The 26,556-nt window shown below is 47.2% G+C and overlaps 1 protein-coding gene across 1 annotated transcript; it reads right to left on the bottom strand.

The window, feature by feature from the left end:
- Positions 1 to 1,392: 1,392 nt before the first annotated feature.
- LOC105055036 (uncharacterized) lies at positions 1,393 to 2,219 on the bottom strand. Its single transcript, XM_010936731.4, has one exon. The coding sequence runs from the start codon at positions 2,088 to 2,090 to the stop codon at positions 1,638 to 1,640; it is 453 nt and encodes a 150-aa protein (XP_010935033.1). The 5' UTR covers positions 2,091 to 2,219; the 3' UTR covers positions 1,393 to 1,637.
- Positions 2,220 to 26,556: the final 24,337 nt, after the last annotated feature.

Below are 26,556 nucleotides of genomic sequence, written 5' to 3' on the forward strand. Positions count from 1 at the left end.
AGAAAAAATTATAGAATCATATTTGAGGATAGTATTAAAATGATTCAGATAGTTCGGAGACTAAATTTTAGTTTTTTATGGTTCAGGATCATTTAAAAAATATAGCTTAATTCAAAAATCAATGATATAATTTATTCTTAAAAATAACATTAAAATGGTTCAGATAATTGGAAAGCTAAACTTTAGCTTTTTATGGTTCAGAAATTATTTAAAAAAATCATATTAATTCAGAAATCGAAAATATAATTTATTTTTTAAAATATAATTGAAAACCAACAAAATCATCATGCCATTAGGAGACAACTCTTGACGCAAACGTTTAAAAAAGGTAATTGGAAACCAACAAAACCATCATTCACTTGGAGACAACTCCTGACCCCATCAACTTTGTCCTCCGTTTGGCAGTGGAAATTATGAAGAGAACAATCTCGAAAAAGAAAAATGAAAGGATACTTTTCTCATTGTTTGAATCCTTCAAGAAGGGCAAAAAAAATTTTTTTTTTTCTATTATTTGGAAAAAAAATTATGACAAATAGAGGAAATAGTTTATAAAACTCATCAAGTTTTCTGCTATTTGATGGGGAAAATAATACACTATAAAAAGTATCCTTAAACATCATCCTTATAAGTTAGATGAAATTACAATATGTCATAAGCTCATAGCTACTGAGTTTGATTCTCAAAGGCTAAGTATGGTTAATTGGTAAAAGGAAATGTTAAGACTAGTAGATACACAAGAAGTGGAGCGGCTCTTTAGAGTTCTTCTGCTGTCACCATGAATGGGCTAGTCATTAACTCAACTGCTCCATCTACTGCTTGTTCCCTATATTTATAACTAGAATTTGCATCTTTTATAGCGCTCCAATTCCATCCACATGATTGATAGACCATGAAGTGGTGACTCCTACACTGCGAATTAATCATAAATGGAGTACGAGACCTGGTCTATGGCCAGTTTGGAGAGGACATTGATGGCCACTTCAACCAGTATTCAATGCAGGGAGACTTGAGGTTATCTGGCTATAATGATCTTTGCAATATACTCAATATTCTGGAATTATGTGAGTTGGGTCTGAGGCTTTTAGCTTCAGAAATGGAGAAAATGGCCGTAGCGGGCGATGGAGAAGCCTCAAAGAAATTCCTTCTCTCAAGAAACGACCAAAAAAAAAAAAAAGAATGTATATTGCTTTGTCCTTAAAAGCAAAGCATTGGACTCCGAAAATTTCAAGGAACAAAGTTCATTTTCCCGGACGTTCTCTTATCATCCAAACAAGCCCAACATAATCTCTTTTGGTTGCGCAAAATTCACATTAAAAAAAAAAAAAAAACATAATTAAACTCTTTTGGATGTGCAAAATTTACATCACAAAACCACCATCCGACATAACACTATGAACAACTCCAACCCAAGTTCCAAATTTTTTTTTTTTCCCCTTAAAGTAAAGTGGAAGAAGCCTCTTGGGCCACTGCTGGAGTACTCTAGGAAACTCTTCTTTACATCAGATTACTCAAGCTCCCTCGTCCCATACAAAAACCAAAAAACAAAAAGAAAGAAGAAAAAAAGATGAAAAAGGAGAATCCCTTAAAACGTGAGCTTGCTTGTTTTATGATCTCCCTCTCTCATTGTTACACATACACTAGCAGCCAGCAACCATGGCATGAACGTTCCGAGAGTTTTGACGGATGATGAGGCTTGGCTTATGCTTTATCGTTGACGACGCCGACGAAGAAGAAGAGTTTCTCATAGAAGAAGAAGAGAACTTGTTGCGGTTATTCTCCAACGCCTCGTCCATCTCCATCTGCTCCTCCCTGCACTCCTCGCTGCAAAACGGCGCGTCCCCTCTGTACATGAAGATATCATCGCCGGCAGCGATCGGCTTCTTGCAGAGAAAGCAGGTGTCAAGGAAGTGGTGGGCGTCGCCGCCGGTGGAGATGGACTTGCAGAAGAACCTGGGCCTCCACCGCCGGCCGGAAAGGGAAGGTGTGTAGGGGAAGGAGGGGTTGGCGTCGGCTTCGAGGTCGAAGGAACCAAAAATGCTGGAGGAAGCGTTGGGAGATGATGAGAAGGATGAGGAGGAGGAGGTGTCCATGCTGAGATCAAAGAAGAATGGATTCGAAAGCGTTTCTTTTGGCTTTTGGCTTTCGCTTTTGTTAGAGTGGGAAGTGGTGGTGGTTGGGATAAGGCCGGGGAAGCGAAGGTGGGGAGAGATTATAAAGAGTGGGAGAGGATTGGAGAGAGAGGGACAAATGGATAGCTTTGTTAAGCTGTGGTGGAGGCAGGAAGCTTATGGGAACCCCGTTGGCTGGGAAAACCTGAAACGCATCCGGGTTTGGGAGACTTCCGACTTGGCTGGAACAAAGGGCGGATGGTCCACTGCCAATATTTTTTGCTCCGATCTACGTCAGTGCCATTGAAGGGGGACATCTTTTTGGGAATTACCTTTTGAAAAATGTTTTCAGATCCCAATAGTACTGTGCCAGAAAATATCGTACCATGTTGCATGATATTTTATACCATAATTATTTGCTGACGCCTATAAATCACATCAATTCTCTCATACCATGAGGCATGCTAATAATGCAATATTTTTAGTTTGCTAACATTGGGACATGTATCAATTTGTAATGGTAAGTATAAATAATAGTTTCAGGATTTTTTTTTTTTTCTGAATCTAGTTGAGTTAAAAATATCCAGAACTGACCGACAAGTTGGATGATAGGTTATATGGTAGATATTGCATGTCTTGGATGAATTTGATTTTTTTTTTTTGATATATTTTTTTATTTCAAGGATTATCACTATATTTTCTTAGAGTGAATAATGTTAAAACCCAAAAATAATAAAAAAATTAAATATCTTATTATATATAGATATTAATTTAAAAATTATTGGATAAAAGTTATAAATCATACTAGACTATACATCATAAGCATTGCAATATAGAATATCAACTAGAGCTTACCATCCTCGCAAGATGTTGCCAAAACCCTACTGCAAATAATCAGACTAGATTAATTGGATGAACTTTGGAGCATATAAAAAGGATCACTTAGAATTAACCAATCTCATCTTTCTGGTAGAGAAGGGTTGTCCCAAGTTTGTCCTCATTAATAGGTTATAAAATAATATAATAGTTTTCATTAAAAATAGCAATACCTCTTTAGTTGTTTGCTAGATTCATAATGTTATTTATACCAAAAGAGTCCAAACCTTTAGTTGGATGGCAAAATGTAAAATGGAGAATATAGGTACTTTTATTTGGATGGGTGTAATCTGTTGTTCTCTTATGGTTTTGTTTTCCTAACTTCAAAGATTGTCTTTACTCAATATGATAGTAGATTGTACAAAAATAAAAAAAAATAAAAATTAATTTTACAACATCTTATTATGTAAATTTTAATTTTAGTTGGTTGAAGAGGCCTATGAACCACTATTAGACCATGCATCATCAACCCTAAGTCATAAGACAATAACCAATTCTCATAAAGTTAAAAAGAAAAGAAGCTCACCTCATTACCCAAACATTGCCAACACCCTTAGATTATATTTTGATCGTGGATGGTAAACCCTAGATTAATTATCTAGATTAAATGGATTAATTTTAAAGCAAATTGAAGGGACAACTCTGAGTTAACCAATTCTAGCTTTTTGATGGAATATTTATTTATCCATGTTGATCAAAATAAATGGAGAAAAGAAGGCATCAAGGTATTACCTGTATGTTAGTTTTATCTATAACCATCTTCTTTACTCATTTGACCTTTTCAACTCATATACAAATAGTTATTTGTCAAATAAAGAATATTATAGTTTTTTTTTTTCTTTATACTAACTCTCACAATATGTTTACATCTTGATTGAGACACCAATTTCTATGAAAATCAAGCAATTGATATATGCATACACACACGCTTCGTATACATCCTTCTTATATATGTAGGCCAATATGCACCAACATATTTCAGAGAGCAAGTATAGAATACGAATACATTAAATCAGTCAAAATTAAGATCACGGAGGGATCAAAATTTAGATCCTTAGCGTCTAACATCCAATAACTTCAACACTCAATTACTTGACACCCTAAAAATCAATGCATAAAAAAGTTATTAATTTAATTTTAATTTATCAGTCAATACTTATATATTAGTTGTTTTAAAATTATTTAACCTTTGTCCTTTGATATTGATGGCGACATCCAAGTATTCTAGCTCATCAGCCTAATTGGCCCGCTAAAACTATGGATGCACACCAAGAGCTTCGGGCAGACAAACCATCGTCCAAATTATTGAAAGCTTGAAAGCGAAAGAAGTGACATCAGGGGAAAGTTTGGATCCGATATTTTGCCATCTCAGATCCTCTGCACATTGGAATCTCGTGACTGCCGCAAACGTATACTAATAATCAAGTTGTTGGAACATCGGAATCTCATGACTAAAATATTATTATAGCTCAGATCGGTGGCGTCCTCGGTAATTTTATCCAATCCAGGCCCAATACTGACCTCCGCGACCGAAACAAACTGCGGAAATCCCGGTTTCCCTAACCAGCGCGACTCAGTTACGTCACTCTACTTCCCACGGCTACCGCCGGCTTCATCGCCGTACGATCCTGGAAATTTGCCGGTCGGTTTTTCTTCCCTCCCGCACTCCGGGTGACGTCGTCGTCCTCTCGGTGAGTGTGGATTTTGTCACGTTGTTTCTGGACACGGTTTTTCCCACGATGGGTGGGTCCCGTGCTGACTCACGTGTGGCGACACGCAATCATAGCGTACAGGTTAAAATACATGCAGAAGCGACTCAAGCACCCACGAAAACACCTACCGAGGCAAGCGGGCACCCAAAAGCCACCCCAAGTGGTTATACGAAACCTCAACATCCTTCTACCAAAAAAAAAAAAAAAACTCAACATCAATTTGATCATGGATAGTATTCCGATGGCCGCCGCACATGGAATCAGAATTTTTAGTACGACTATTCTATAATAAAACTAATCAAACCATTCAATTAATATTTTAATTATTTAATATAAAAAATAGTAGACAAAATATAAAAAATGATATATAACACTAATTTCATAAATATATTTGAAAAAATTGCAAAAAAAATTGATTAAGCAAATTTATTAGATTATTACATATTTGCCTTTATCAACGGCGATAAAAATAATTTAGAGAATAATATTAAATATTGTACTATATTTATATCGATATGATTATGCTAGTAAGGATAATTTATGCTTATTTGAAAAATAAATATAAATAATTTAATAAAATCATGGTTGTCATTAATAAAAAATTGAATTGTGAGAAATAAAAATGGTGCTTAATAAAAGATATTGATGCAAAAAATGGTGGTATACAAAGCAAAAGTGATATGAAAATGCATGTGAAGCATATATAAAAATCATGAAAAAAAATATCTATAAGAATTTAGGTGAACTTGCACTAATTTTTTAAGTAAGGATTAAATTGATCATGCTATAAATCACTTCATGAACATTGATAACATTTTTATTTTGTTAGTATTTACTCTTTTTCTATAAAAAAAATAAAATCAATCATTTATCCTAACTATATATCTTGCCGCTATCTGAAAAAATTAAATGTCCTCCTCTTTTTAACTCATTTATTAGGAGTCTAATTTATAATTTTTTTTTTCTAGGCTCGAATCTTGGGCAAATTTTTTCGAGAAAGAAGTATTAATTTTTTAATTTTATTTTTCAAAATATTCTACTTGAGTGATAAAACAAGTATGAGATAATTGTCAGCATAACTAGAACTAAATTATTTTACAAAAAAGTTATTTTGATAACTATAAAAATTTGATTTTTTTCAGCAAAATCATCTAGATATATTTTTAAAAAACAATTGCCTCGGGCTTCCCTTTGCAGCAACTTCATCATTTTGTACTATAGTGGTATAATGATTGAAATGATCAACTATGAGATGGTCAGATCACTAGTCACATCAGCACTATGAAAGTTAGCGGAATGATTCCTTTTGAAAGCCCATGGTATGTCATTTCATTGAAGAGACGTACCAATTAAATCTCGTGAACCAAAAAGCTGGTACAACGCACTAGAATAAAAAAATAAAATAAGGGAAATGATCAAAGGAGTAAGGACAAGAGTTACCGAACCCATGTTCCCTCGAATCTCTAATTTAGGAATTCAAAATTCTAATTTTAAGATTTTTAATTATTATTTTTAACATCTTTCGTTCTCCGAAAGTAGTGTCAGGAAAATCGTTAGTAGGACAGGCAAGTAATCTCGAGATTGAAAAAAATAAAAAATAAAAAATAAAGACAAAAAAAATATATAAACTCTCATAAATTGGTCCAATCCCCATGAAATACACCATTTTCCTTGCGACGATATTGGATCAAGTCCAAGGATGGGAATGCCTTGTGCTACTCAAAATATTCTCTCAAATTTTGAAAAAAAAAAATATTTATGCAACTTGGATTTCTGTACCAGTTTGATATGGGAACAATACGGATAGAGTTGCAAATGGATTCTTTTACTCATTTCAATCTTACAACCGTTGAAAATTGTTACGGCCAATCGCCTCATCCGATCATCGAAGAACGTGCACCCTGCAAAAATGAGAAGTTCACACTGACCGGAGGCGGCTCCGATGGGAGACCCTCCGACGATCAAGTCAGAGAGATGACTGGGCAACAGTGAAATAAAGACAGAGAGCTCGATCGAGGGAGAGAGAGAGAGAGGAGCGAGCCTGTGGTTTTGGAGTCGAGAAATGGGAGGGGGAGCGGATCCCTTGCACTGTTGCCTTCCCCGAGTTATATAGTGGAGCACGGTATAAGCGCCGTCATTAATGGCGCAGACAAATGAGGAACTGTCAACTCACTGTAGACTGTCAGAGTCGCCGTGAAAGTGTCATGTCGCCGTGGGACTGTCAAATCGTCAGGGTTGACAATGCCCTCGGCGAGACAATGTCCCTAGATGGCCGCGCCGCACGCGGCTGTCAGGACTGACAAGCTCCGGCGGCTGTACGTCGATCGGAGGAGTCGACCGACCCTAGGTCGGTGGCTAGCTGAGTGGCGTCGGACCCCTCCGTTGGTCGGCGAGTCTTACGCGAATCGGCCATCAGACCTCCGGGTTCAGTCGGTCGGGAAGGGTATGCCTGACATATCATTAGTCGGTGATGGGCCGTCAATTGGCCGGTGATGGCGCCCGTCAGTCGGTCGCTCCGGCCGTCAGTCGGTCGGTCGGTCCCCTCCGACCGTCGGTCGGGTCGGTCGGTCGGTCGGTGGGTATTTCCCAACAGTTGCCCCCCTCCACTCCTGAGTCAGACGGTGAGCTGGCCGATGCTTTTATTTGGGCAGCAACCATGGGCGAACAGGAGTGGATTCGTCGCATGCCAGATTCCGACCGTACCGCGGGTTGATCCGATGTCAGGCGTCTCATAAATGCCAAGCGATTCGCCGGCGTCAGACGTATAGTCGGTATCAGATGTCACGTCGACGTCAGGTATCAGACGTCGCGTCTTGTCATCGTCAGACGTCACGTCGGGTGCCGGACGATGCGGTGTCAGATGACCGGATTCCAGGCGCCGATTCTGGGAGCGCGGGGCGCTGTCAGGCATCCCATCAGAAACGCGAATCGGCGCGGGCGCATTAATGCGGAACCGCGGCCCCGCTTGCTGCGTGTCGAAGGTGGTTGGCCGGCGCCCCCCCGCATTTAATATGGGCGGTGCGGCCGTCCTGGGATGGGGCGCGCCGAATCCTCAGGCCACCCGGAAGCCGCCACGTGTCGCTCATCCGCGAAGCCTCGGTCGGTGCGGAGACATCTCGACCGTCAGACGGCCCTATATATATAGGACCATCCGAACCCAAGACCTCACTATTGCCATTTTGCTGCCGAAATTCTGTCCGGGCGATTTCTCAGTCGTCGCGGGCAGAGCTTTCCTGCTTCCAGACGAGTTTCTTCCGGTTCGTGGTCTTCCTTTCATCCTCTTCTTCTTCTTCTTCGCCTCTCCTTCTTTCTCTTCGCTTCTCCTTCTTTTTGTTCGGTTCCGGTGTAATGGCCGGGAATCCGACTCGGGGAGCTCGGTCGGGAAATCCGACTGACGACTCCCGGTCGACTCCGGAAGTTGAGGTTTCCTCGCTTTCGGGGCCGAATGTTGATCGGCTTCGGGAGCAGTATTGCATCCCGGAGCAGTTTCAACTATCCGCCCCAGGGGCCGGCGGTCGGGTTAACAGCCCTCCGCCCGGTCAGCTGGCGTTGTACGTCGAAGACCTTCGCACGGGTCTTCGGCTCTCGATTCCGGAGTTCGTCCGGAATCTGTTGAACTATTACGGACTCTGTCCGGTGCAACTAGCGCCGAACTCCGTCCGTCTCATAATTAGCTTTGCGCTGTTGTGTCAGCTCTTGCCGACCAACCCTCGTATTTCGCTCTTCCGGGCCTTCTTTGTGCTCCGACCCCACCCTAAAGCCCGAGGGTGGTGGCTCTTCAACCCCCGGAAGGGCCTTTCCTTCATCACTGGTCTTCCATCGTCCATTCATGGGTGGAAGAACCAGTTTTTCTTTGTTTCTTCTCCATCCTCTTGGGGCTTTCCTTCCCACTGGGGCGTGCCCCGAACTGAAGCCAATGACAACAGCCGGGTGGAGGCAGACGACCGGGAGGACTTCCACCGACTAAAAGATATGTCGGTCCCGAAGCAGAGGGAGCTTGTTACCGAACAAGCTCTCTATGACGCCGACTTGAGCTTGGTCCCCCGACTAGGTATCGCCCGATCCCCCAGTCTCCTTTTCATTCGGCCCTTGATCCGGTTCTTTAATTAACACTTTTGTCGGTATCGCAGGGACACCTCCAAGAATGCGGCCGACTGACGCCGAGATTCGGCAATTTGCGACAAGGAAGAGGCCAGCATCGGGGGCCGGACCTTCGCGCCCTCCGAAGAGGCCTGCTCCAGCGGTGCCGATCGTCGAAGCGTCGGTGACCGACCAATCGGAGCCCGTTATAGCGCTCGCGGCTCCGGCAGCGCGTGCGGAGGAGAGGCCGGTGGAAGAAGCGACCGAAGGAACGTCGGCTGCCTCACCGGCAGCGGTGGAGCCGGATGACGTTCGGGAAACCGAACATCATCCGGCGGCGTCTGTGGCCGCAACGGGGGGGTGCTGGTTCTACTTCGAGCATCCCCTCGCTGCCGGTTCCGTCGGTCGGGGCAGCCGATCGAGGGAAAGCCCCGATGGACCCCGCGGACGAAACGAGGTCGGGGAGCCGCTCTGTGCCGCCCAGCGCACAGTTCCCCGAAGGGGCGTCGGCGTTGGCCGACCACAACCTGGTGAGGAGGTTGTGCCAGGGGATCCTCCTCCCGGCCGACGTGGAGTCGCTGAGGTCTCGGCAAGTGACCGAGATGCTGTCCAAGTTCTACCCGACCATGATCGAGGTAAGCTTTGTATTGCCTTCTTTCTCCTTAGAATTTTTCTCACCATGAGTTCCTGACGAAGCGCTTGCAACGGCAGCTGATCTACACAATGTCGGAGCTCGAGGCCGGATACCGGAGGTTCGAAAACGTCCGGGCGGCCTGGAAGGAGAGGTCGACGGCGGCCGAAGCTGAGAAGGCAATGCTGGTCGACCACCTACAGCAGTCGGCCGATCGGGAGGCCAAGTTGGTAGACGAGGTCTCCCAGCTCGGGTCCGAGCTAAGGTCGGCCAAGAAGGAGGCCCGACACAAGGGCCGGGCCGTGCGTCGTCTGCGGCACGAGCGGGACGGCGTTGCCGCCGAACTCCAAGGTGAGCGCGAGCAGCTTCGGGTCAGCCTGGAGAAGCTTGCCAAGGCTGAGGAGGAGCTTTCGATCGCCTAGGCCGATGCCGACATAGCGAAGGCGGAGGCGGAGTCGGCGAAGGACGCGCTCGGCCGGGCGGAAGAAGAGGCAAGGTCGACGGAGGAGTCGGCCAGTCGGGCGGTTGAGGACTTCCGGGCCTCCGACCAGTATCGGGAGGAGATGCTCGAGTCGGGCTTCGCCTCGTACCGGGTGGGGTACGAGGACGGTCGGGATGCGGTCCGGGCCTTGTACCCGGAGCTGGACCTCAGCAGCATCGTCCCACTGGGGGCCGAGGAGGAAGCCACCGAGGAGATGGCCGACCAGCCATCGGGAGGTGTCGTCGCTGTGGAGGAAGCTGTCCCGGAGCTAGTGGCACCGACTGTCAGTCCCCCACCGACCGAAGGTCCAGTTTCAACCGTCGACCCGACGTCGATCGTGGCCGACACACCGGTCATCCCCGATCTTCCGTCGGTCGAGGAGATCGACTCAGAAGGGTGATCGGGCCTTGCCGACTTTCTTTTGTTTTTTCTATTTTTGAAATACTTGTAATCGGGCTTCGACCTGACTTTGTAAACCTTCTTTCAACTTTGAATGAAAACTTCTTCCACTTTTTCCTTTGTCGGTTTCTTTCAAATGTATGGTCGAATGCCTTCGTGAGTCACTAACTTATGTAAGTCGCTAACTCACATAAGTCGGTAGGACGTTCGGTAACTCGTGCCGCTACGAAGGTGGGATAAGTCCCGACTTTGGATCGGCTTCTGATAGTCGAGGTCGTCAGTCGGGCGCGTCTGTTGAGTCGGGAGCCGACCGAACGTGGCAAAGGTTCGGTAGTCGGGTCTCCACTGACGCGTTCAGTCGAATGTCGTCCGGCGCATTCAGTCAGAGAAATGACGACAAGTCGGATCCCGATGCACTTGCGTCGGGTATTCATGCTGCGTCCTTTGATATATGGTGGTAAGCCAAATATCGTCCGACCGATCGTGGCTCGGTCGGCAAGTCGTGGATGCGACTAAGGTCGCGTTATGCGATAGACGGTGGTAAGCCGAATATCCTTCGACCGGCCGTAGCCTAATCGGAAATCGCGATGCCAGTCGCGTAGGCATTTCGCCCCTCTTTGGTCGGGGCCCGATCGGCTTGTTAGCCGACGGTTTGGCCCGAAAGTTCGACCGTAGAAGGAGTGTCAACTCCCATCAATGTAGATGCATCGGTCCTCGCAAGAGTCCGATGTGTCGTCAAAGGTCGAAGGAGTGTAACTCCCATCCACATGGGTGCATCGGTCCTTGTAAGGGTCCGATGTATCGTCGACCGTCGAAGGGGTGTCAACTCCCGTTCATCTGAGTGCATCGATCCTTGTAAGGGTCCGACGCGTTACCGTCGATAAGGTCGTCGGTTCCAGGTGGACACTAAGTCCACGTTGGTATGTCGGGGCTTGACCTTGGTGAGCACCGATCATTAGTCGAAGAGTTAAAATTCTGAGATTTCAAACCGAATTTGTATTCCGACTGGACAATTACAAAGTTCACGGGTAATACAACTTCAAGTTGTCAGCGTTCCAAGTTCGGAGAATGGGTTTCCCCTCAAGGGTCTCCAGTCGGTAGGCTCTTGGACCATAGGTGTCTGCTACCTTGTAGGGCCCCTCCCAGTTTGGAGCCAACTTCCCTTGGTCCAGGGGCTTCGACACTTTCGCCTTCCTCAAGACCAAGTCGCCAGGCCTGAAGAGCTTCGGTCTGACCTTGGTGTTGTAATACCGAGCGACTTTCTGTCGGTACGAAGCCATGCGAATTTGAGCCTCGTCTCATAGTTCGGAGAGGAGGTCTAGGTCGGTCCTCCGACATTCGGAGTTGTCCGGCTCTTGATACCGCTCGACTCTTGAAGATGGCAGTCCAATCTCGAGCGGGATCATGGCCTCCATTTCATAGGCCAAACTGAAAGGCGACTCTCCGGTCGGAACGTGGGGGGTCGTTCGGTAAGCCCACAGAACGGAGCCCAGCTCGTCGACCCAGAGGCCTTTGGCTTCGTTTAGTTGGGTCTTGAGTCCGTGGAGCAAGGTCCGGTTGGTCACCTCGACCTCGCCGTTGGACTGTGGGTGCCCGACTGAAGTCAGTCGGTGCTTGATGTGGAACCTGGCACAGAAGTCTCTGAAGTCCTGGTTGTCGAATTGCCGTCCATTGTCGGTGATGATCGTATGCGGCAATCCAAACCTGAAGATGATGGACTTCTGGATAAAGTCCTCCATCTTCCGCTCGGTAATCTGCGTCAGGGGCTCAGCCTCCACCCATTTGGTGAAGTAGTCGATGGCGACGACTATGAACTTCCTCTGACCCGACGCTGGTGGAAAAGGACCGAGAATGTCGACCCCCCACTGGGCGAAGGGCCATGGAGCGACAATAGGAGCAATTTGGCTGGCCGGTTGGTGTTGAATGTTGGCGTACTTTTGACATGGCTCGCACCTCCGGACCAACTCGACCGCGTCCTTCTTCATGGTAGGCCAGTAATAGCCCTGTCGCAGGACTTTGTAGGTCAGAGACTTGCCCCCAAGTGGTTCCCGCAAATTCCTTCGTGCACCTCTCGGAGAGCGTAGTCGGCGTCGGTCGGTCCCAGGCACCTAAGCAAGGGAAGGAAGAACGACCTCTTGTAGAGTCGGCCATCCATGATTACATATTGAGAGGCCGACCATTGGAGTCGCTTGGCCTCCGCGGGGTCCTCGGAACCGATCCCGTCGGTCAGATACCGAACGATCGGGTCCATCCAACTTGGTTCGGCCGTTAGCTGCTGTACTTCTTTGATCCGATCGATGCTCGGCTGCTCGAGGTTCTCCACGAACGTCCGACCCAAGGAGTCGAAAGCCGAAGTTGCCAGTCTGGAGAGTGCGTCGGCACGGGCGTTCTCCGACCTAGGGATGTGGAAAATTTCAAAATACCTGAGGCGTGCCACGAGGTCCTTCACTTTCTGAAGGTATTGGACCATGGTCGAATCTCGCGCCTCGAATTCGCCCTTGACCTGCCCCACGATCAGCTGAGAGTCGGAGAAAGCCCGGAGGCTGTCGACGTCCAGTTCTTTCGCCATTTTCAAGCCAGCGAGGAGTGCCTCGTATTCGGCTTGGTTGTTGGAGGCCTTGAAGTTGAACCGGAGGGCGTACTCGGTGACCACCCCATCCGAATTTGTGAGCAGGAGCCCAGCCCCGCTTCCCTGAGCGTTTGAAGCTCCGTCGATGTGGAGCACCCAGGTGGAGATCGGGTCTGGCTCGGAGACCGCGTCTCGTCCCGGGTCTTCAGCTCCCGACCCTTGGTCGGTTGTCGGGCACTCGACGATGAAGTCGGCCAAGACCTGAGCCTTCAAGGCAGGCCTTGGTCGGTACTGAATGTCGAACTCGCTGAGCTTCATCGCCCACTTCGTGAGTCATCCGGATGTGTCCGGTCGGTGCAGTATCGCCCTCAGGGGCTGGTTGGTGAGCACCACTATGGCATGAGCCTGGAAGTATGGACGGAGTCGTTGCGCGGAGACGGTCAGGGTGAAGATCATCTTTTCCGTCTCCGAATACCTTGCTTCGGCGCCGTGGAGCACCTTGCTGGTGTAGTAGATAGGCTGATGGGTTCGGCACTCATTTTCTCGGACGAGCACCGAACTGATCGCCTCAGAAGATGTGGCCAAGTAGAGATACAAGGTTTCTCCGACCTGCAGCTTTACGAGCAGCGACGGGGAAGCTAAGTACTTTTTCAGGTCTTCGAAGGCCTGTTGGCACTCATCCGACCAAGAAAAACTGTTTGCGTGGCGCAAAGTTTTGAAAAATGGGAGGCACCTTTCAGCTGATCGAGAAATGAATCGGTTGAGAGCGACGATTTTTCCGTTCAGCTGTTGGACCTCCTTCTTGGTGTTCGGATGACGCATGTCGAGGATTGCCTTTATTTTCTCAGGGTTGGCCTCAATCCCTCTCTGGGAAACGAGGAATCCGAGGAACTTCCCTGAGGTCACCCCAAAAGCGCACTTAGTCGGGTTGAGCTTCATTCGGTGTCGTCGTAGGGTGCGGAAGGTTTCCTCAAGATCCTGAACATGATCCGGGATCTGCGCGCTCTTCACCAGCATGTCGTCCACGTACACCTCCATGTTGCGCCCGATCTGGTCTTTGAAGACCTTATTGACAAGTCGCTGGTAGGTGGCGCCGGCGTTCTTCAGTCCGAAGGGCATCACCCGATAACAGTAGAGGCCCTTGGGGGTCACGAACGCGGTATGCTCCTCATCTTCAGGCGCCATCCGGATCTGGTTGTATCCGGCGAAGGCATCCATGAAGCTGAGCAGTCAGAATCCGGACGTCGCGTCCACCAGCTGGTCAATCTTGGGAAGTGGGAAGCTATTTTTTGGGCAGGCTCGGTTGAGGTCGGTATAGTCGATGCAGATCCTCCACTTCCCGTTGGCTTTTTTGACCATGACAATATTGGCGAGCCAATCGGGATACGTGGATTCTTGGATGAAGCTCGCTTCGAGTAGCTTGTCCACTTCTTCGTCGATGGCCCTCTGCCTCTCCAGAGCGAAGGACCTTTTCTTCTGCCTCACCGGTCTCATCGTCGGGTCGATGTTGAGTCGGTGGGTTATTGTTTCTGGGGGGATGCCCGACATATCTGCCGCGGACCAAGCAAATATGTCGGCATTGGCCGTCAGCAGCTCCGTCAGTCGTCGTCGTTCGGGGTCGGGCAGTTGAGACCCGACCCAAATCTCCCGATCCGGATTTTCTGCTATCGGGATCGACACGAGCTGCTCAGCCGGCGAACCTCGCTCTTCCTCCTCCCGTTGGTCCAGCTTGTCGATTGTCAGGGAGCCCTTCGACTCGTCATTTTGAACGGAGATCTGGAAGCACCGTCGAGCGAGCTTTTGATCCCCGCGCATCTCCCCGATTCTGTTTTTGGTCGGAAACCGAACGAGGAGATGGTACGTCGAGACGATCGCTTTGAGGACGTTCAGTCCGGGTCGTCCGAGGATGGCGTTGTAGGCCGAAGGAACTTGGACGACCGCGAAGGTCAAGTGGACCGTGCTTTGCCGTGGTTCGGTGCCGGCCGTCACGGGCAGGGTAATTTCCCCCTCTGTCGTGACAGCGTCTCCGGCAAAGCCGATCAGGGGCATGGAGACCCTCTTAAGTCAGTCGATTGACAGTCGCATCTGGGAGAAGGTCAAGTAAAACAAAACATTCGTTGAACTTCCATTATCAACAAAAATTCATTTTACATCATAATTTGCTATTGTTGTCGACACAACAACAGCATCGTCGTGGAGAGTTTGGATGCCCCGAACGTCATCCTCCGTGAAGGTGATTGCGTCGTCCGGGCATGGTTTTTTCATCGGCTCGTCTCCCGCAGTCGTCCCCGGGCCCAGCCGCTTGGAGATCATGTTGATGACTCTGGCCGTCGGCTGATTGGTCGCCGCTTCTTCAGTCGGCTGGGGTCGTCGATCGACAACGGGTTGGGTCGGTGGACCCTTCCAAAATTTGCCGAGATACCTCCGGCGGATGAGAGCTTCGATCTCATCCTTCAGCTGGATGCACTGCTCGGTGTTGTGGCCGTGGCCTCGGTGAAATCGACAGTACTTCCGACGGTCGAGGCCTTTTGCCTTCAGAGGCGGAGGCCGTCGCAGGTATTCTTCCCCCTCGATCTCCATTAGAATCTGTGCACGAGGGGCAGAGAGAGGAGTGTAGGAGTCATACCTGGGGCGTGCCGACCTCGGAGTCTGTTGTCGGGGTAACTTTTGGATTCGTCGGGTTGGCGAGACCCGACTATCGGTCGGGGGCCTGCTTGGTTCGGCGGGTTCCCGACCTTTCCTCCTCTTCTCCTTCGGGCCTCTGGGCTCGGCCAAACGTCGGTCGGATGCTCCTTCGTGCGCATATACTTGTATGCGCGCTCCAGTAGCTCGGCGTATGTCCGGAGGAGGGTCTTGTCCAGAGAGTAGGTGAATCGGGACGCCCTCAGACCCCGCTTCATGGCTGAGATAGCCATGTCTTCGTTGAGGTCCCGGACCTCAAGCGTGGCCGTGTTGAATCACGTCACGAAGTGTCGGAGCGTCTCATTTTCCCCCTGCTTGAGGGAGAAAAGGCTGTCCGACGTTCGCGGCGGCTTCCGGCTGGTGCTGAAATGGGCCACAAACGAGTGCTCGAGCTGCCCGAAGGAGTGGATACTTTTCGATCGGAGACCGGAGTATCAGGCCCTGGCAGCCTTGCGGAGTGTAGCGGGGAAGCCGATGCAAAAAAGAGCGTCGGTTGCCCCTTGGATCGTCATGAGAGCTTTGTAGCTCTCAAGGTAGTCGATCGGGTCGGTGGAGCCGTCGTAAGGCTCCACGTGCGGCATCTTGAACCGATTGGAAATCGGTTCGTCGAGAACTAGTCGGGAGAGAGGTTGGACGGTCTGGAAGTCGACGTCGTTCGAAGACTTCTGGCCGTCCATCTGCAACTGCGCGAGCCGACGGTCGATCTCCTCGAATCGGCGCTCGTAGTCATCCTCCCGTCGGTGCTGGGAGACCCCAGGAGTGGAGTCTCCAGAAGATTCTGAAGGGGAGGCGGACGGCGTGCGCGGTCGCTTCTCCTTCCTTGCCCGTTTCAGCAGGGAAGGAGAAGGCTGCGGAGACCGTCGGTCATCGCGCCTTGGCCGTCCCTCTTCCTCTCCGTGGGAGCGCTGTTGGGGGCACTCGCGCGGAGGTGACGGGGATCGACGCGGTCGTCGGCGGCTACTCCTGGAAGGCATCGGGCGGGCCGCCGGTTGTTGCTGGAGGCTTTTGACTGCGTCCGTCAGTACGGTCATCTGCCGTACGATGGCCGCGATCTGCGCCTCCGTGGTCACTACGGGGCGTGGAGAGCTGGGCTCCACCGCCGACGGTGGTGGGGAGGCCTCTTCCCGGTGGGAAGAGCACCTCGCCGACCCGGTGACCCTCGATCGTTGGGCTCTTGTCTTTGTCATGCTGTCCCCTACCTGGCGCGCCAATCTGTTGCGGCCAATCGCCTCATCGTCCGATCGCCGGGGAACGTGCACCTGCAAAAATGAGAAGTCCACACTGATCGGAGGCGGCTCCGACGGGGGACCCTCCGACGGTCAAGTCAGAGAGGTGACTGGGCAATAGTGAAATGAAGACAGAGAGCTCGATCGAGGGAGAGAGGGAGAGAGGAGCGAGCCTGTGGTTTTGGAGTCAAGAAATGGGGGGGGGAGCGGATCCCTTGCACTGTTGCCTTCCCCGAGTTATATAGTGGAGCACGGTATGGCGCCGTCATTAATGGCGCAGACAAGTGAGGAACTGTCAACTCACTGTAGACTGTCAGAGTCGCCGTGAAAGTGTCATGTCGCCGTGGGGCTGTCAAATCATCAGGGTTGACAATGCCCTCGGTGGGACAATGTCCCTAGATGGCCGCGCCGCACGCGGCTGTCAGGACTGACAAGCTCCGGCGGCTGTACGTCGATCGGAGGAGTCGACCGACCCTAGGTCGGTGGCCAGCTGAGTGGCGTCGGGCCCCTCCGTTGGTCGGGCGAGTCTTACGCGAGTCGGCCATCAGACCTCCTGGTTCAGTCGGTCGGGAAGGGTATGCCCGACATATCATCAGTCGGTGATGGGCCGTCAATTGGTCGGTGATGGCGCCCGTCAGTCGGTCGCTCCGGCCATCAGTCGGTCGGTCGGTCCCCTCCGGCCGTCGGTCGGTCGGTCGGTCCCTCCGACCGTAAGTCGGTCGGTGGGTATTTCCCAACAAAAATGATGGAAATTTTTGACCCGCAATCTTGTGAATAGAGAGTTTTTGAGAAACTATATCAGCATCTAAACAAGTATTTGATAGGAAAATGAAACACATAAAACTTGTGATAGATATTAATTTGCCAAATACTCTTAAGGGGTGTTTGGTTGGAATAATTAAGATATGAAATAAGAATCGGAATGGATGACTCTCATTCCAACTGTTTGGTTGGAGAAAATTCCATTCCAATTCTCATTCCAGAGAGGAATGGGAATGATTCATTCCTTTCGTAACTGAATCCAGATTCATCCTAACGAAATCAATCTCGAGGATGTTTGGTTCATAACTGGAATCAGAATAGGAATGAGAATCGAAATGGCTTGGAATCGAAATCGGAATGGCCGAATCTTCCGAAGTGTTTGGTTCGTGATGGAATCAAAATCGAAATCGAAATTGGAATGAAAAATTGAATCCATAGAGGAGAGTAGGGATTGAGTTCTATATAGATTGAGCCATTCTTATTTCATCCTGAAATCAGAATCAAAATGGAACTCTTTATAACCAAATGGTTGGAATGAGAGTCACCCATTTCGATTCTGATTCCAGACCTCCACTCCTCACAACCAAATAAAAAAAATTACGGTGACGAGCCCCACAACAACAAGATCATCCTTTTGGATAGTGATGAGGAGGCGGAGGCGGAGGCCGGTGGCGGGATCTTCAATGGGATCGGGGGAGAGGTGGAAGCACGGTTGAGGGGTGGAGCTCGGCAACAATGAGCTTGCTGGGAGAGAGGCTGCCGTCAAAGAGGCCATTGATGGTGATGGCGACTACGACTGCGGCTGTGGCTGCACTGGCGGCGCTGGAGCTAAGGTTGGGGAGAGGTCGCAGGAGGCTAGGGTTTTGGACAAGATTTTAGAAGTCGGACGAAGAAGAAGCAGTGGAGAGGGGAGGGGGCGACGGTGGAGGGGGTGGGGGAGGCGCTTGAGGTCGGGAAGGTGAGAGGGATTGGTGGCACCAGAGCCAGGGAAGGAGAAGGGAGGGGGTTTGATGATCGCATGGAGCCGGATGTGGCACGGATAATAGTGGAGCGGGGCCGTAGCGGGGGCGGCGTAGTCGCAGGAGAAGGAAGGTCTGTGGCAGAGAAGAAGCGCAGGGGTGGGGGGCGGTGTGGCTTTCTTCCTTCACCTCTCTTCTTTTTTTTTCCTTTCATGTTCTTTTCTATTTTTTTATTTTTTCTTTCATTTTTTTTTATTTTTCATAAAATTATTTATATTTTATATTTTATTTTATAAAATATTTCATAAAATATTTCATCTCTTATTATTATATTTAATTTTTATTTAATATCAATTTTTAAAATATTAATTTTTAAAAAATTTAATTAAGAATAAAAATAAAAATTTGAGTTAGTTCCGATTCCTATCTTTATATAAATCAAGCAATAATAATGAAAATCATCCATTTCGATTTCAGTTTCGATCATGAATCAAATGCTTCAGAGGATTAGACCATTTTGATTCTAATTCCAATCCATTCATTTCGATTCTAGTTTCGATCGTGAACTAAACATCCCCTTAGGTTATATATATTTTTTAATTCTCAAAGATAAAAATACAATAATATGATTATGTTAGTCAACCTTGCTCCTCTCATGCATAATTATTATATTCTTAAGAAGCACTATCACAGACAGCCCCTGGCATGGAGCCATCTTTTATACTTTTTTTTTCATTTGTATGGATAAAAAATTCATCATCTAATAATTATTATACAATTTGTAATCAAATAAAAACTGGAATAACTTTAGCACAACAATGCCCCAACCAAATGCAGCCTTTCTTTTTTTTTTTTCCTCTTCTGATGGCACCAAATGCAGCCATTCACTCCACCTGGAAGACAGTTGTATTTATTTTTTATTAATTAAGTGCTCATAAAAACAATGCTATTTACAGATTTTTAAGTGCAGCCTGCCCCAGTACTGATCTCACCGGTCTTGTGCAGCACATTATATGCGCATAATGAGACGTCAAATCAGAAGCAATAATTAATTTTTAACTTGCACCGCCTTGCAGATGTCCCAAATTGCAAGAAAATATGACACAAGGGCAAAGCCATAACAGGCCAACGGTAACCCAGCCAAATCCTGTCGACTGCTAAGGAGACTCTGCCATGAGAGCATCCAGCAAGCAAGATATTCTTACACATAATTATTTTGATTATTTTTCATGCACATAAAAATTCTATTCTAAATTCCATATTCAGCATTATTGAAAAAAATAATGAAATATAAAAACAGCGGGGCATCCATTGAAGCCATCAGCTATTTTAATCACTTCTAACTAAATAGCTATGGGTGGGATTAGGAATATTACAAATTCATGGTATATCAAGTGAACTAAGGACATGCTTCTTTGGGCTTTGACTGTAACTTGATGTTCTAATTATTATAAAAAATATCTCGAGATTCGATCTACAATAAACTTAAAACAAAGTTCAGAACGACGAATGGAGTCCAACGAACCTAAGAACAATCCAAATAGAGTACAGACGGAGAAACCACACACGAAAGAAGAACAAAAAGTGGGCTGGTATGGCCCAAGGGTCGTCGGAGGGGGCCCACGAGTGGTGCAGGCCGGCGGCAGAGTGGGCCAGGCCCGACAATGGAGTAGACGAGCAGTCCAGTGCGCGGGCCCGTGCGGGCCGGCCCAGCGGACGCATGAGCACGTGCGCGCAGCCCATGCGCGAGTGCGGCCCAGATCGCACGGCGTAACATGGTCCATGGGCTAGTGCGGTCCATGGGAGGAGCTGTGGACCGGTAGATGGTTCCTCGATGATTCGCACAGTCCATCATGGATCGGGCGGCTTTCCCCGCATTTCTTACGATCCATGGGGATTTTTTGTGGACCGGATGGCCTGTTACATAATCCGATGGCTCCTAGAGCATTGCGGGTTTGATCTAATGGCTGGATGCTTGATCAGCATGATTAAGGGATATGCAGCACGCGATGAGGCATGATTGAACGGTCTAGGGATGAGCCGATCAAGATCTAACGGTTTAGATGTGTGTTCGGGTGATAATTGGAGGGCATCTTTGATCAAGACTCGGATTCAGGTTTTTAAAAGCCTGTGGACGAAATAGAGAGCAGTGGATGGTTTGGCAGGGGCCTGGATGCAGCAGCAGCGACAGACCCTGAAGCTAGGTACCGACGGAGAGCAGTAGCAGGGGCTTCAGGTAGATTGTCAGGTAGCGGACATCGATTGTTTCAGAAGTTTAGGAGATCTCCTAGAGAGAGAGAAAGCTTTTATGAGGGAGAACTTGTTGAGAAAAGGATTGGTGTACGAGAGTTGAGGGTGTGATCTTCTCTTATAATTTTTTCTTTTTCATAGTGAAGTTTGTATGCCCTATGGAGTCGAGCCTTTTGGCTAATCTACATATTTGATTGTGTTCCTATTTTATTTTTTTTCTTTCTGCTGCAATGAGTGGTATCGAAAAGATCCTGTGGTATTGGTATCCTGATCAGACAATCCCAACAAGTGGTATCAGAGCGAGAAGGTATCAGGGCATAGGTTGCGGCGGTGGTAATCAAGATTGAAGATAGAGAAGATAGGCTCAATCAAGATGGAGATTAACATGTTTGATGGGAAGAGCAATTTCTCCTTATGGCAAGTGAGGGTGAAGGACGTGCTCATCCAACATAGATTGATCAACGCTCTCTCGTACGAAAATAAGTCGGACACCATGGAAGAGAAGACTTGGGAGCGGCTATAGATGCAGACAATGAGTATCATCCGCTTGTACTTGAGAGATGAGGTAGTGACTCATGTACTTGGCGAGACTTCTCCGACGATGATGTGGTCGAAGCTCGAAGAGTTGTACATGACGAAGTCTCTCACCAGTACTCTTTTTTTCTAGAAACAGTTCTACCAACTATGGATGGATGAGGGACAGAGCGTACAGGAGCATCTCAATTACTTTCAGAAGATCCTCACCGACCTCCTCAACATTGGCGTAAAAGTTAAGGAGAAGATTAGGGCATTGATCTTGCTAGCGTCGCTTCCTCCTTTGTATGAGTCCTTGGTGACTACTCTTCTAGTGAGAAAGAGCACCATCAAGATGGATTAGGTCACCGTGGCGATTCTTTATAATGAGGTTCTTAAATGGGAGAACCTAGCTTCGAGCTCAGGCGATAGTAGCTCAGCTTTAGCTATTTCTAAAAAAGCAAGAGGTGGTAGATGGAGTGGCAGGAGATCGCAAGATGGGTGGTCCAAGTCCAGGGTGAGAGACTTGAACGAGATCAAATGCTACGGATGCGACGAGTTGGGGCATGTGTCAGAGATTGCCCACAATGAAGAGATCGGACGAGGGCTTCTACAGCGACGGCCAGTAGCGAGTCAGAGAATGATATTCTGATGATATCTGATGAGATATCTACTTCTTTCTAGCAGTAGATATTAGATTATGCATACATCTATCATGTATGTTGCAATGAAAAGCTGTTTGACTCCCTAGAGAGTGTGAGGGTACTGTTCATTTGTCGGATAGATCGAACTGTGCGGTCAGAGGCATCAGGATGGTTAGTTGGAAGACACATGATGGTGTAGTAAAGAGATTGGAGGAAGTCCGATACATATCTGATTTCAGTTGAAATCTTATCTCACTGAGCAGACTGGATTCGACTGGCTATAGGTGGATAGCTGATGGAGCAATCCTGAAGATTTTGTATGATGATAGGGTTATTCTCGAGAGAAAGAAGAAGATGAGGGGACATTATTACTTAGTGGAGAGCCTAATGCGAGGTGGAGTTTCAGGAGTCAGGAGAAGTCCAAAGCAAGATGGAGCTCCAGATGGAGGTGGATCGGGCACGAGAAGCGAGACTCAGGATGATGAGAGGTGATATCGTAAGATGAGATTTTTATTGCCACAGGAGGATATCTTGAGCAGATCTCAGGTCAGGAAGAGCACAGCATACGACGGAGATGAGATCAAGTATCCTGACCCGACTTCCATATTTGTTCATCCATGATCAGTAGGTGTTTGCCCCAGGACATGGGGGCGAGAAGATCTAAAAGCTTTTAGAGTTAGGAGGAGGCCAAATATCGAGTCGAGGTGAAGATTGTTATGAAAAATACCTCGAGATTCATTCTACAATAAGTTCAGAATAAGGTCCAGGACAACAAACGAAGTCCAACAAGTCCAAAAACAATCTAAATAGAGTCCAAACGAAGAAACTGTGTGCAAAAGAAGATTAGAAAATGGGCTGGTACAGCTCACAGGCCATCGGAGGGGGCCCATAGGCGGTGCAGGCCGGCATCGAAGCGGGCCAGGCCCGGCGGTGGAGCAGACGCGCAGCCCAGCATGTGGGCACATGTGGGCCGGCCCAGCGGATGTGCAAGGGCGCGTGTAGCCCACGCACGAGCGCGGCCCAGATCATATGGCGTACCACGGTCCACGGCCTGGCGCAATCCATGGGAGGATTTATGGACCGACAAATGGTTTCCCCAGTGATTCGCACGGTCCATTATGGATCAGGTGGTGTTTCTTCACATTTCTCGTGGTCTATGGGGATTTTCTGTGGACCGGATGGTCTATTGCGCGATCCGACGGCTCCTAAAGCATTGCAGATTTGATTTGACAGTTGGATGCTTGATCAGTGTGATCAGGGGGCATGCAGCACATGATGAGGCACAATCGAACGGTCCAGGGAAGAGTCGATCAAGATCTGACGGTTCAGAGGCATGTTCGTGTGATAATCATAGTGCATCTCCAATCAGGACTCGATTTCAGATCTTTAAAAGCTTGTGGACGAAACACAGTGGATGGTTCGGTAGAGGCTTGGGCGCAACAGCAGCAAGTTTGGGGCAGTAGCAGCGGCACTCCTTGAAGCTAGACGTCGATAGAGAGCAGAAGCAAAGGCTTCAGGTAGATTGTCAGGCAACGGACAGCGGTTGTTTCAGAGATTCAGGAGATCTTTTAGAGAAAGAGTTTTTATGAAATAGAACTTCTTGTTGAGAGAGAGGGATTGATGTATGCGGGTTGAGGGTGTGATCTCCTCTTATAATTTTTTTTTTATAATGAAGTTTGTATGTCTCGTGGAGATAAGTTTTTTGGCTGATCCACATATTTGATTGTGTATCTATTTTATTTTTTTTTCTGTTGCAATGAGTGGTATCGAAAAAATTTTATGATGGTGGTGTCCTGACCAGATAACCCAAATACTAATATCTACTTCACGGTTCCATAATGTGGATTTTCAACTTTTACTTTTCAAAATTACTAAGAAAGTGAAGGTTGCAAATGGCGAATGTTGTCTTTTGCTAGTTGAGCTATATTGATTCAATCTGCTTTACTTTTTATTCTTCTTTATGTGTTATCTTCCGTATATGTTCCTATGTCTGTAGTGCATTAGTTAGAGAGGGAGTTCAAAGCTTTTTTATAGAGGCACCCATGTGGTACACGAGGATTTCATTATGTAGCCTGGGAACAAGTCTGCTTGCGTAAAGTTCAAGGAGGATTGGGTTTGAAATCTTTAGTGCTGTGTCAGCAGATTAGTCTTTGTAAATTAGCTCCTCAATTAATTCTGGATGCTTCCTCGTTGTGGGCTCGATTAGTTAGCGCTAGATATCATTTTGCTGGTTCTTAGCAGATATAGGCATCAGATCGAGCCACCCGTTATAAGATCCGATAGGTACAGTCCACTTGCTATAATTACGGATCATGTCAGACATGACACGTACAAGGGAGTTGGGTTGGACCGAGGGTTTTATAGCAGCTCATAAGAACCTAGACTGGCATGATGCATAGGTCCAGCATGACTCGGCCTGCAAGCTAGCCGAGCCCTTTTAAGATGGGTCGTGTCTTGGCACAGTCCATTTATGTCTGTTATGTGCTCCTGACTGTGGTCTTCATGCAAAACAAGATTCTCATCCTATTTTTAAATCATTTAGTCTTTTTAATAATTCTAATAAAATTTTTCGCGTACTTTTAATTTTAAAAAAAATCATCATACATTATTTTTTATTTTTTATTTTTTTTAATTTTAATATATATTAATATTATAAATATTAATGGATTGAAGATGCAATTTTTTCATTTTTTATCTTCTATCTCTCATATACTTTTATTACTTAATATTTTTTATTTTTATATTAAGAAAAAAAAACCCATTAGGCCAATTAGATCTGTGGGCCTAATGGGCCAACGGGTCTTGCTTGGCACTGCCTGCCGCCCCTGGGCCTAAGGTCGTGTTAGGCACGGCCCGTTTAGTATATGGACGGTGTCGTGTCTGACACGGCCCGTTAAACTTTCGGCCCAGTGGGCCTGAATGGTGTCATGCCGGGCGTGATCCATTGTCCATTTCTAGTTCTTGGCATCAATATACAAAGTCTAGATATTGTTCTGCCATTTGGAAGCAAATACATCTCCAATTTTATCTCCAAGTTCGGTTTCAGTGGCTTTTTGGTTTAGGCAATTCTATTAATGTTTTTAGCGATCCTTGGATCTCTAATTTACCTTTTTCAGCCTGGAGTCTACTTATCTCAATATGGAAGCTATGAAGACAGATATTAAGGTGGCTAATCTTATTACTGATTCTAGAGTTGGAATCTTTCTTTTTTGGCCCATTTCTTTTCCACTGAGATGATGGACCATATTACAGCTATCCCAAAAACTGAAGGGCTCTAGTCTGATCATTTGGTGTCACACATTCTAAATTATCACATGTTAGCCTGAGAGATATGTTCCAGCTAAATAATACTTCGCACACTCTGGTTTCACATCTTTTTGACTAGATTTGGAAATTAAGCGCAACCTTGGGTTAAAACCTTCTGGTGGCAATGTCGATAGAATAAGTTGCCTCTATTTTGGCACGTCTTGGTATTATTCCTTCACATTCTTCTACTTGTGACTTATGTCATGCAGTTGTTGAATACAATAATCATGTTTTTGTGACATGTTCTTTTGCCATGAGACTGTTGACATGCTCTATGTCGCATGTATCGGGAGTCTTTATCCCTGTCTCTTTGTTGGCATTAATAGACTATTTGTCTAATTCCCAAGGAGAGGATAGGATAAAATCACTCATGACATATGTGACTTGGTTGTTGTGGCAGGTTTCTAATGACCGTCTCTTCAATAAAGATACAGTCACCTCTGTGCAACGAATTAGCAAAGCTTATGGTTTATCCTTTGCTTTTACTTCTCAATGTTTGCAACACATTGTCTCTCCATCTAGGTACTGGGATAGTTCTTCTCTTCGCCCTACTTCTTCCTAACCATTAGTTGTGTGGTTACCTCCATTCTTTGAGGCAATTAAGATTAACTTTGATGCTTCTGCGCATTCTACTAAAGTAGATGCAGCATTTGTTATTAAGACTGGATCTTTACCACCAGGGGATAAGTTGTTATCATCTTCATTAGTTCTTTTTGCTTAACTGATTGCGGCTTGGCTAGGTGTCAATACCACTGTGCAACAGCTGGGTTGCATTTGTTATGTTTCTTAAAGGAGATTCTAGTATGGTAATATCATAGCTTCGACGTTCTTCTGTGCATCAGTAGTTATCTGGTCCTTTTATTAAAGACCTGAGATGTTGGTTGTAAATATGGTCTGTTGTCACTGTAGAACATATTTTTTGGGAGGTAAAAAATCAAATGGTATTAGGATTTGACGTTTCGAGATTCGGTCCACATTGAGCCCACAACGAGATCCGCGATGAAAAATAGAGTCCAACGAGTCCAAGATCATCTTAAATGGAGTCCAGATGATCGAGATACGTTCGATTGAAATTGACATGAAATTCGGAGCGGCGAAAGACCGGTAGCGGCGAAGTGGTGGGCCGGCCGAGCAATGGTGGCCCCAACTGCGGGAGTGCGGAGTGCATCCCAGGCCGGGGCGCTCGCACGAGGGCACAGCCCAGGCCCAGGCGTGCGCTTGGGGGCGCGGCCCAAGCCCACACGTACGCGCGCGGAGATCAGGAGCCCGGATATCCCGGTCCACGGTGGATCGGATGGTCCATGGGCGTGCACGTGGACCGCGAGGGCGTTTCCCATCTATTTCTCGCGGTCTACCGT

This window comes from Elaeis guineensis, chromosome 12 (assembly GCF_000442705.2).
Source record: "Elaeis guineensis isolate ETL-2024a chromosome 12, EG11, whole genome shotgun sequence".
NCBI classification, from domain to species: domain Eukaryota; kingdom Viridiplantae; phylum Streptophyta; class Magnoliopsida; order Arecales; family Arecaceae; genus Elaeis; species Elaeis guineensis.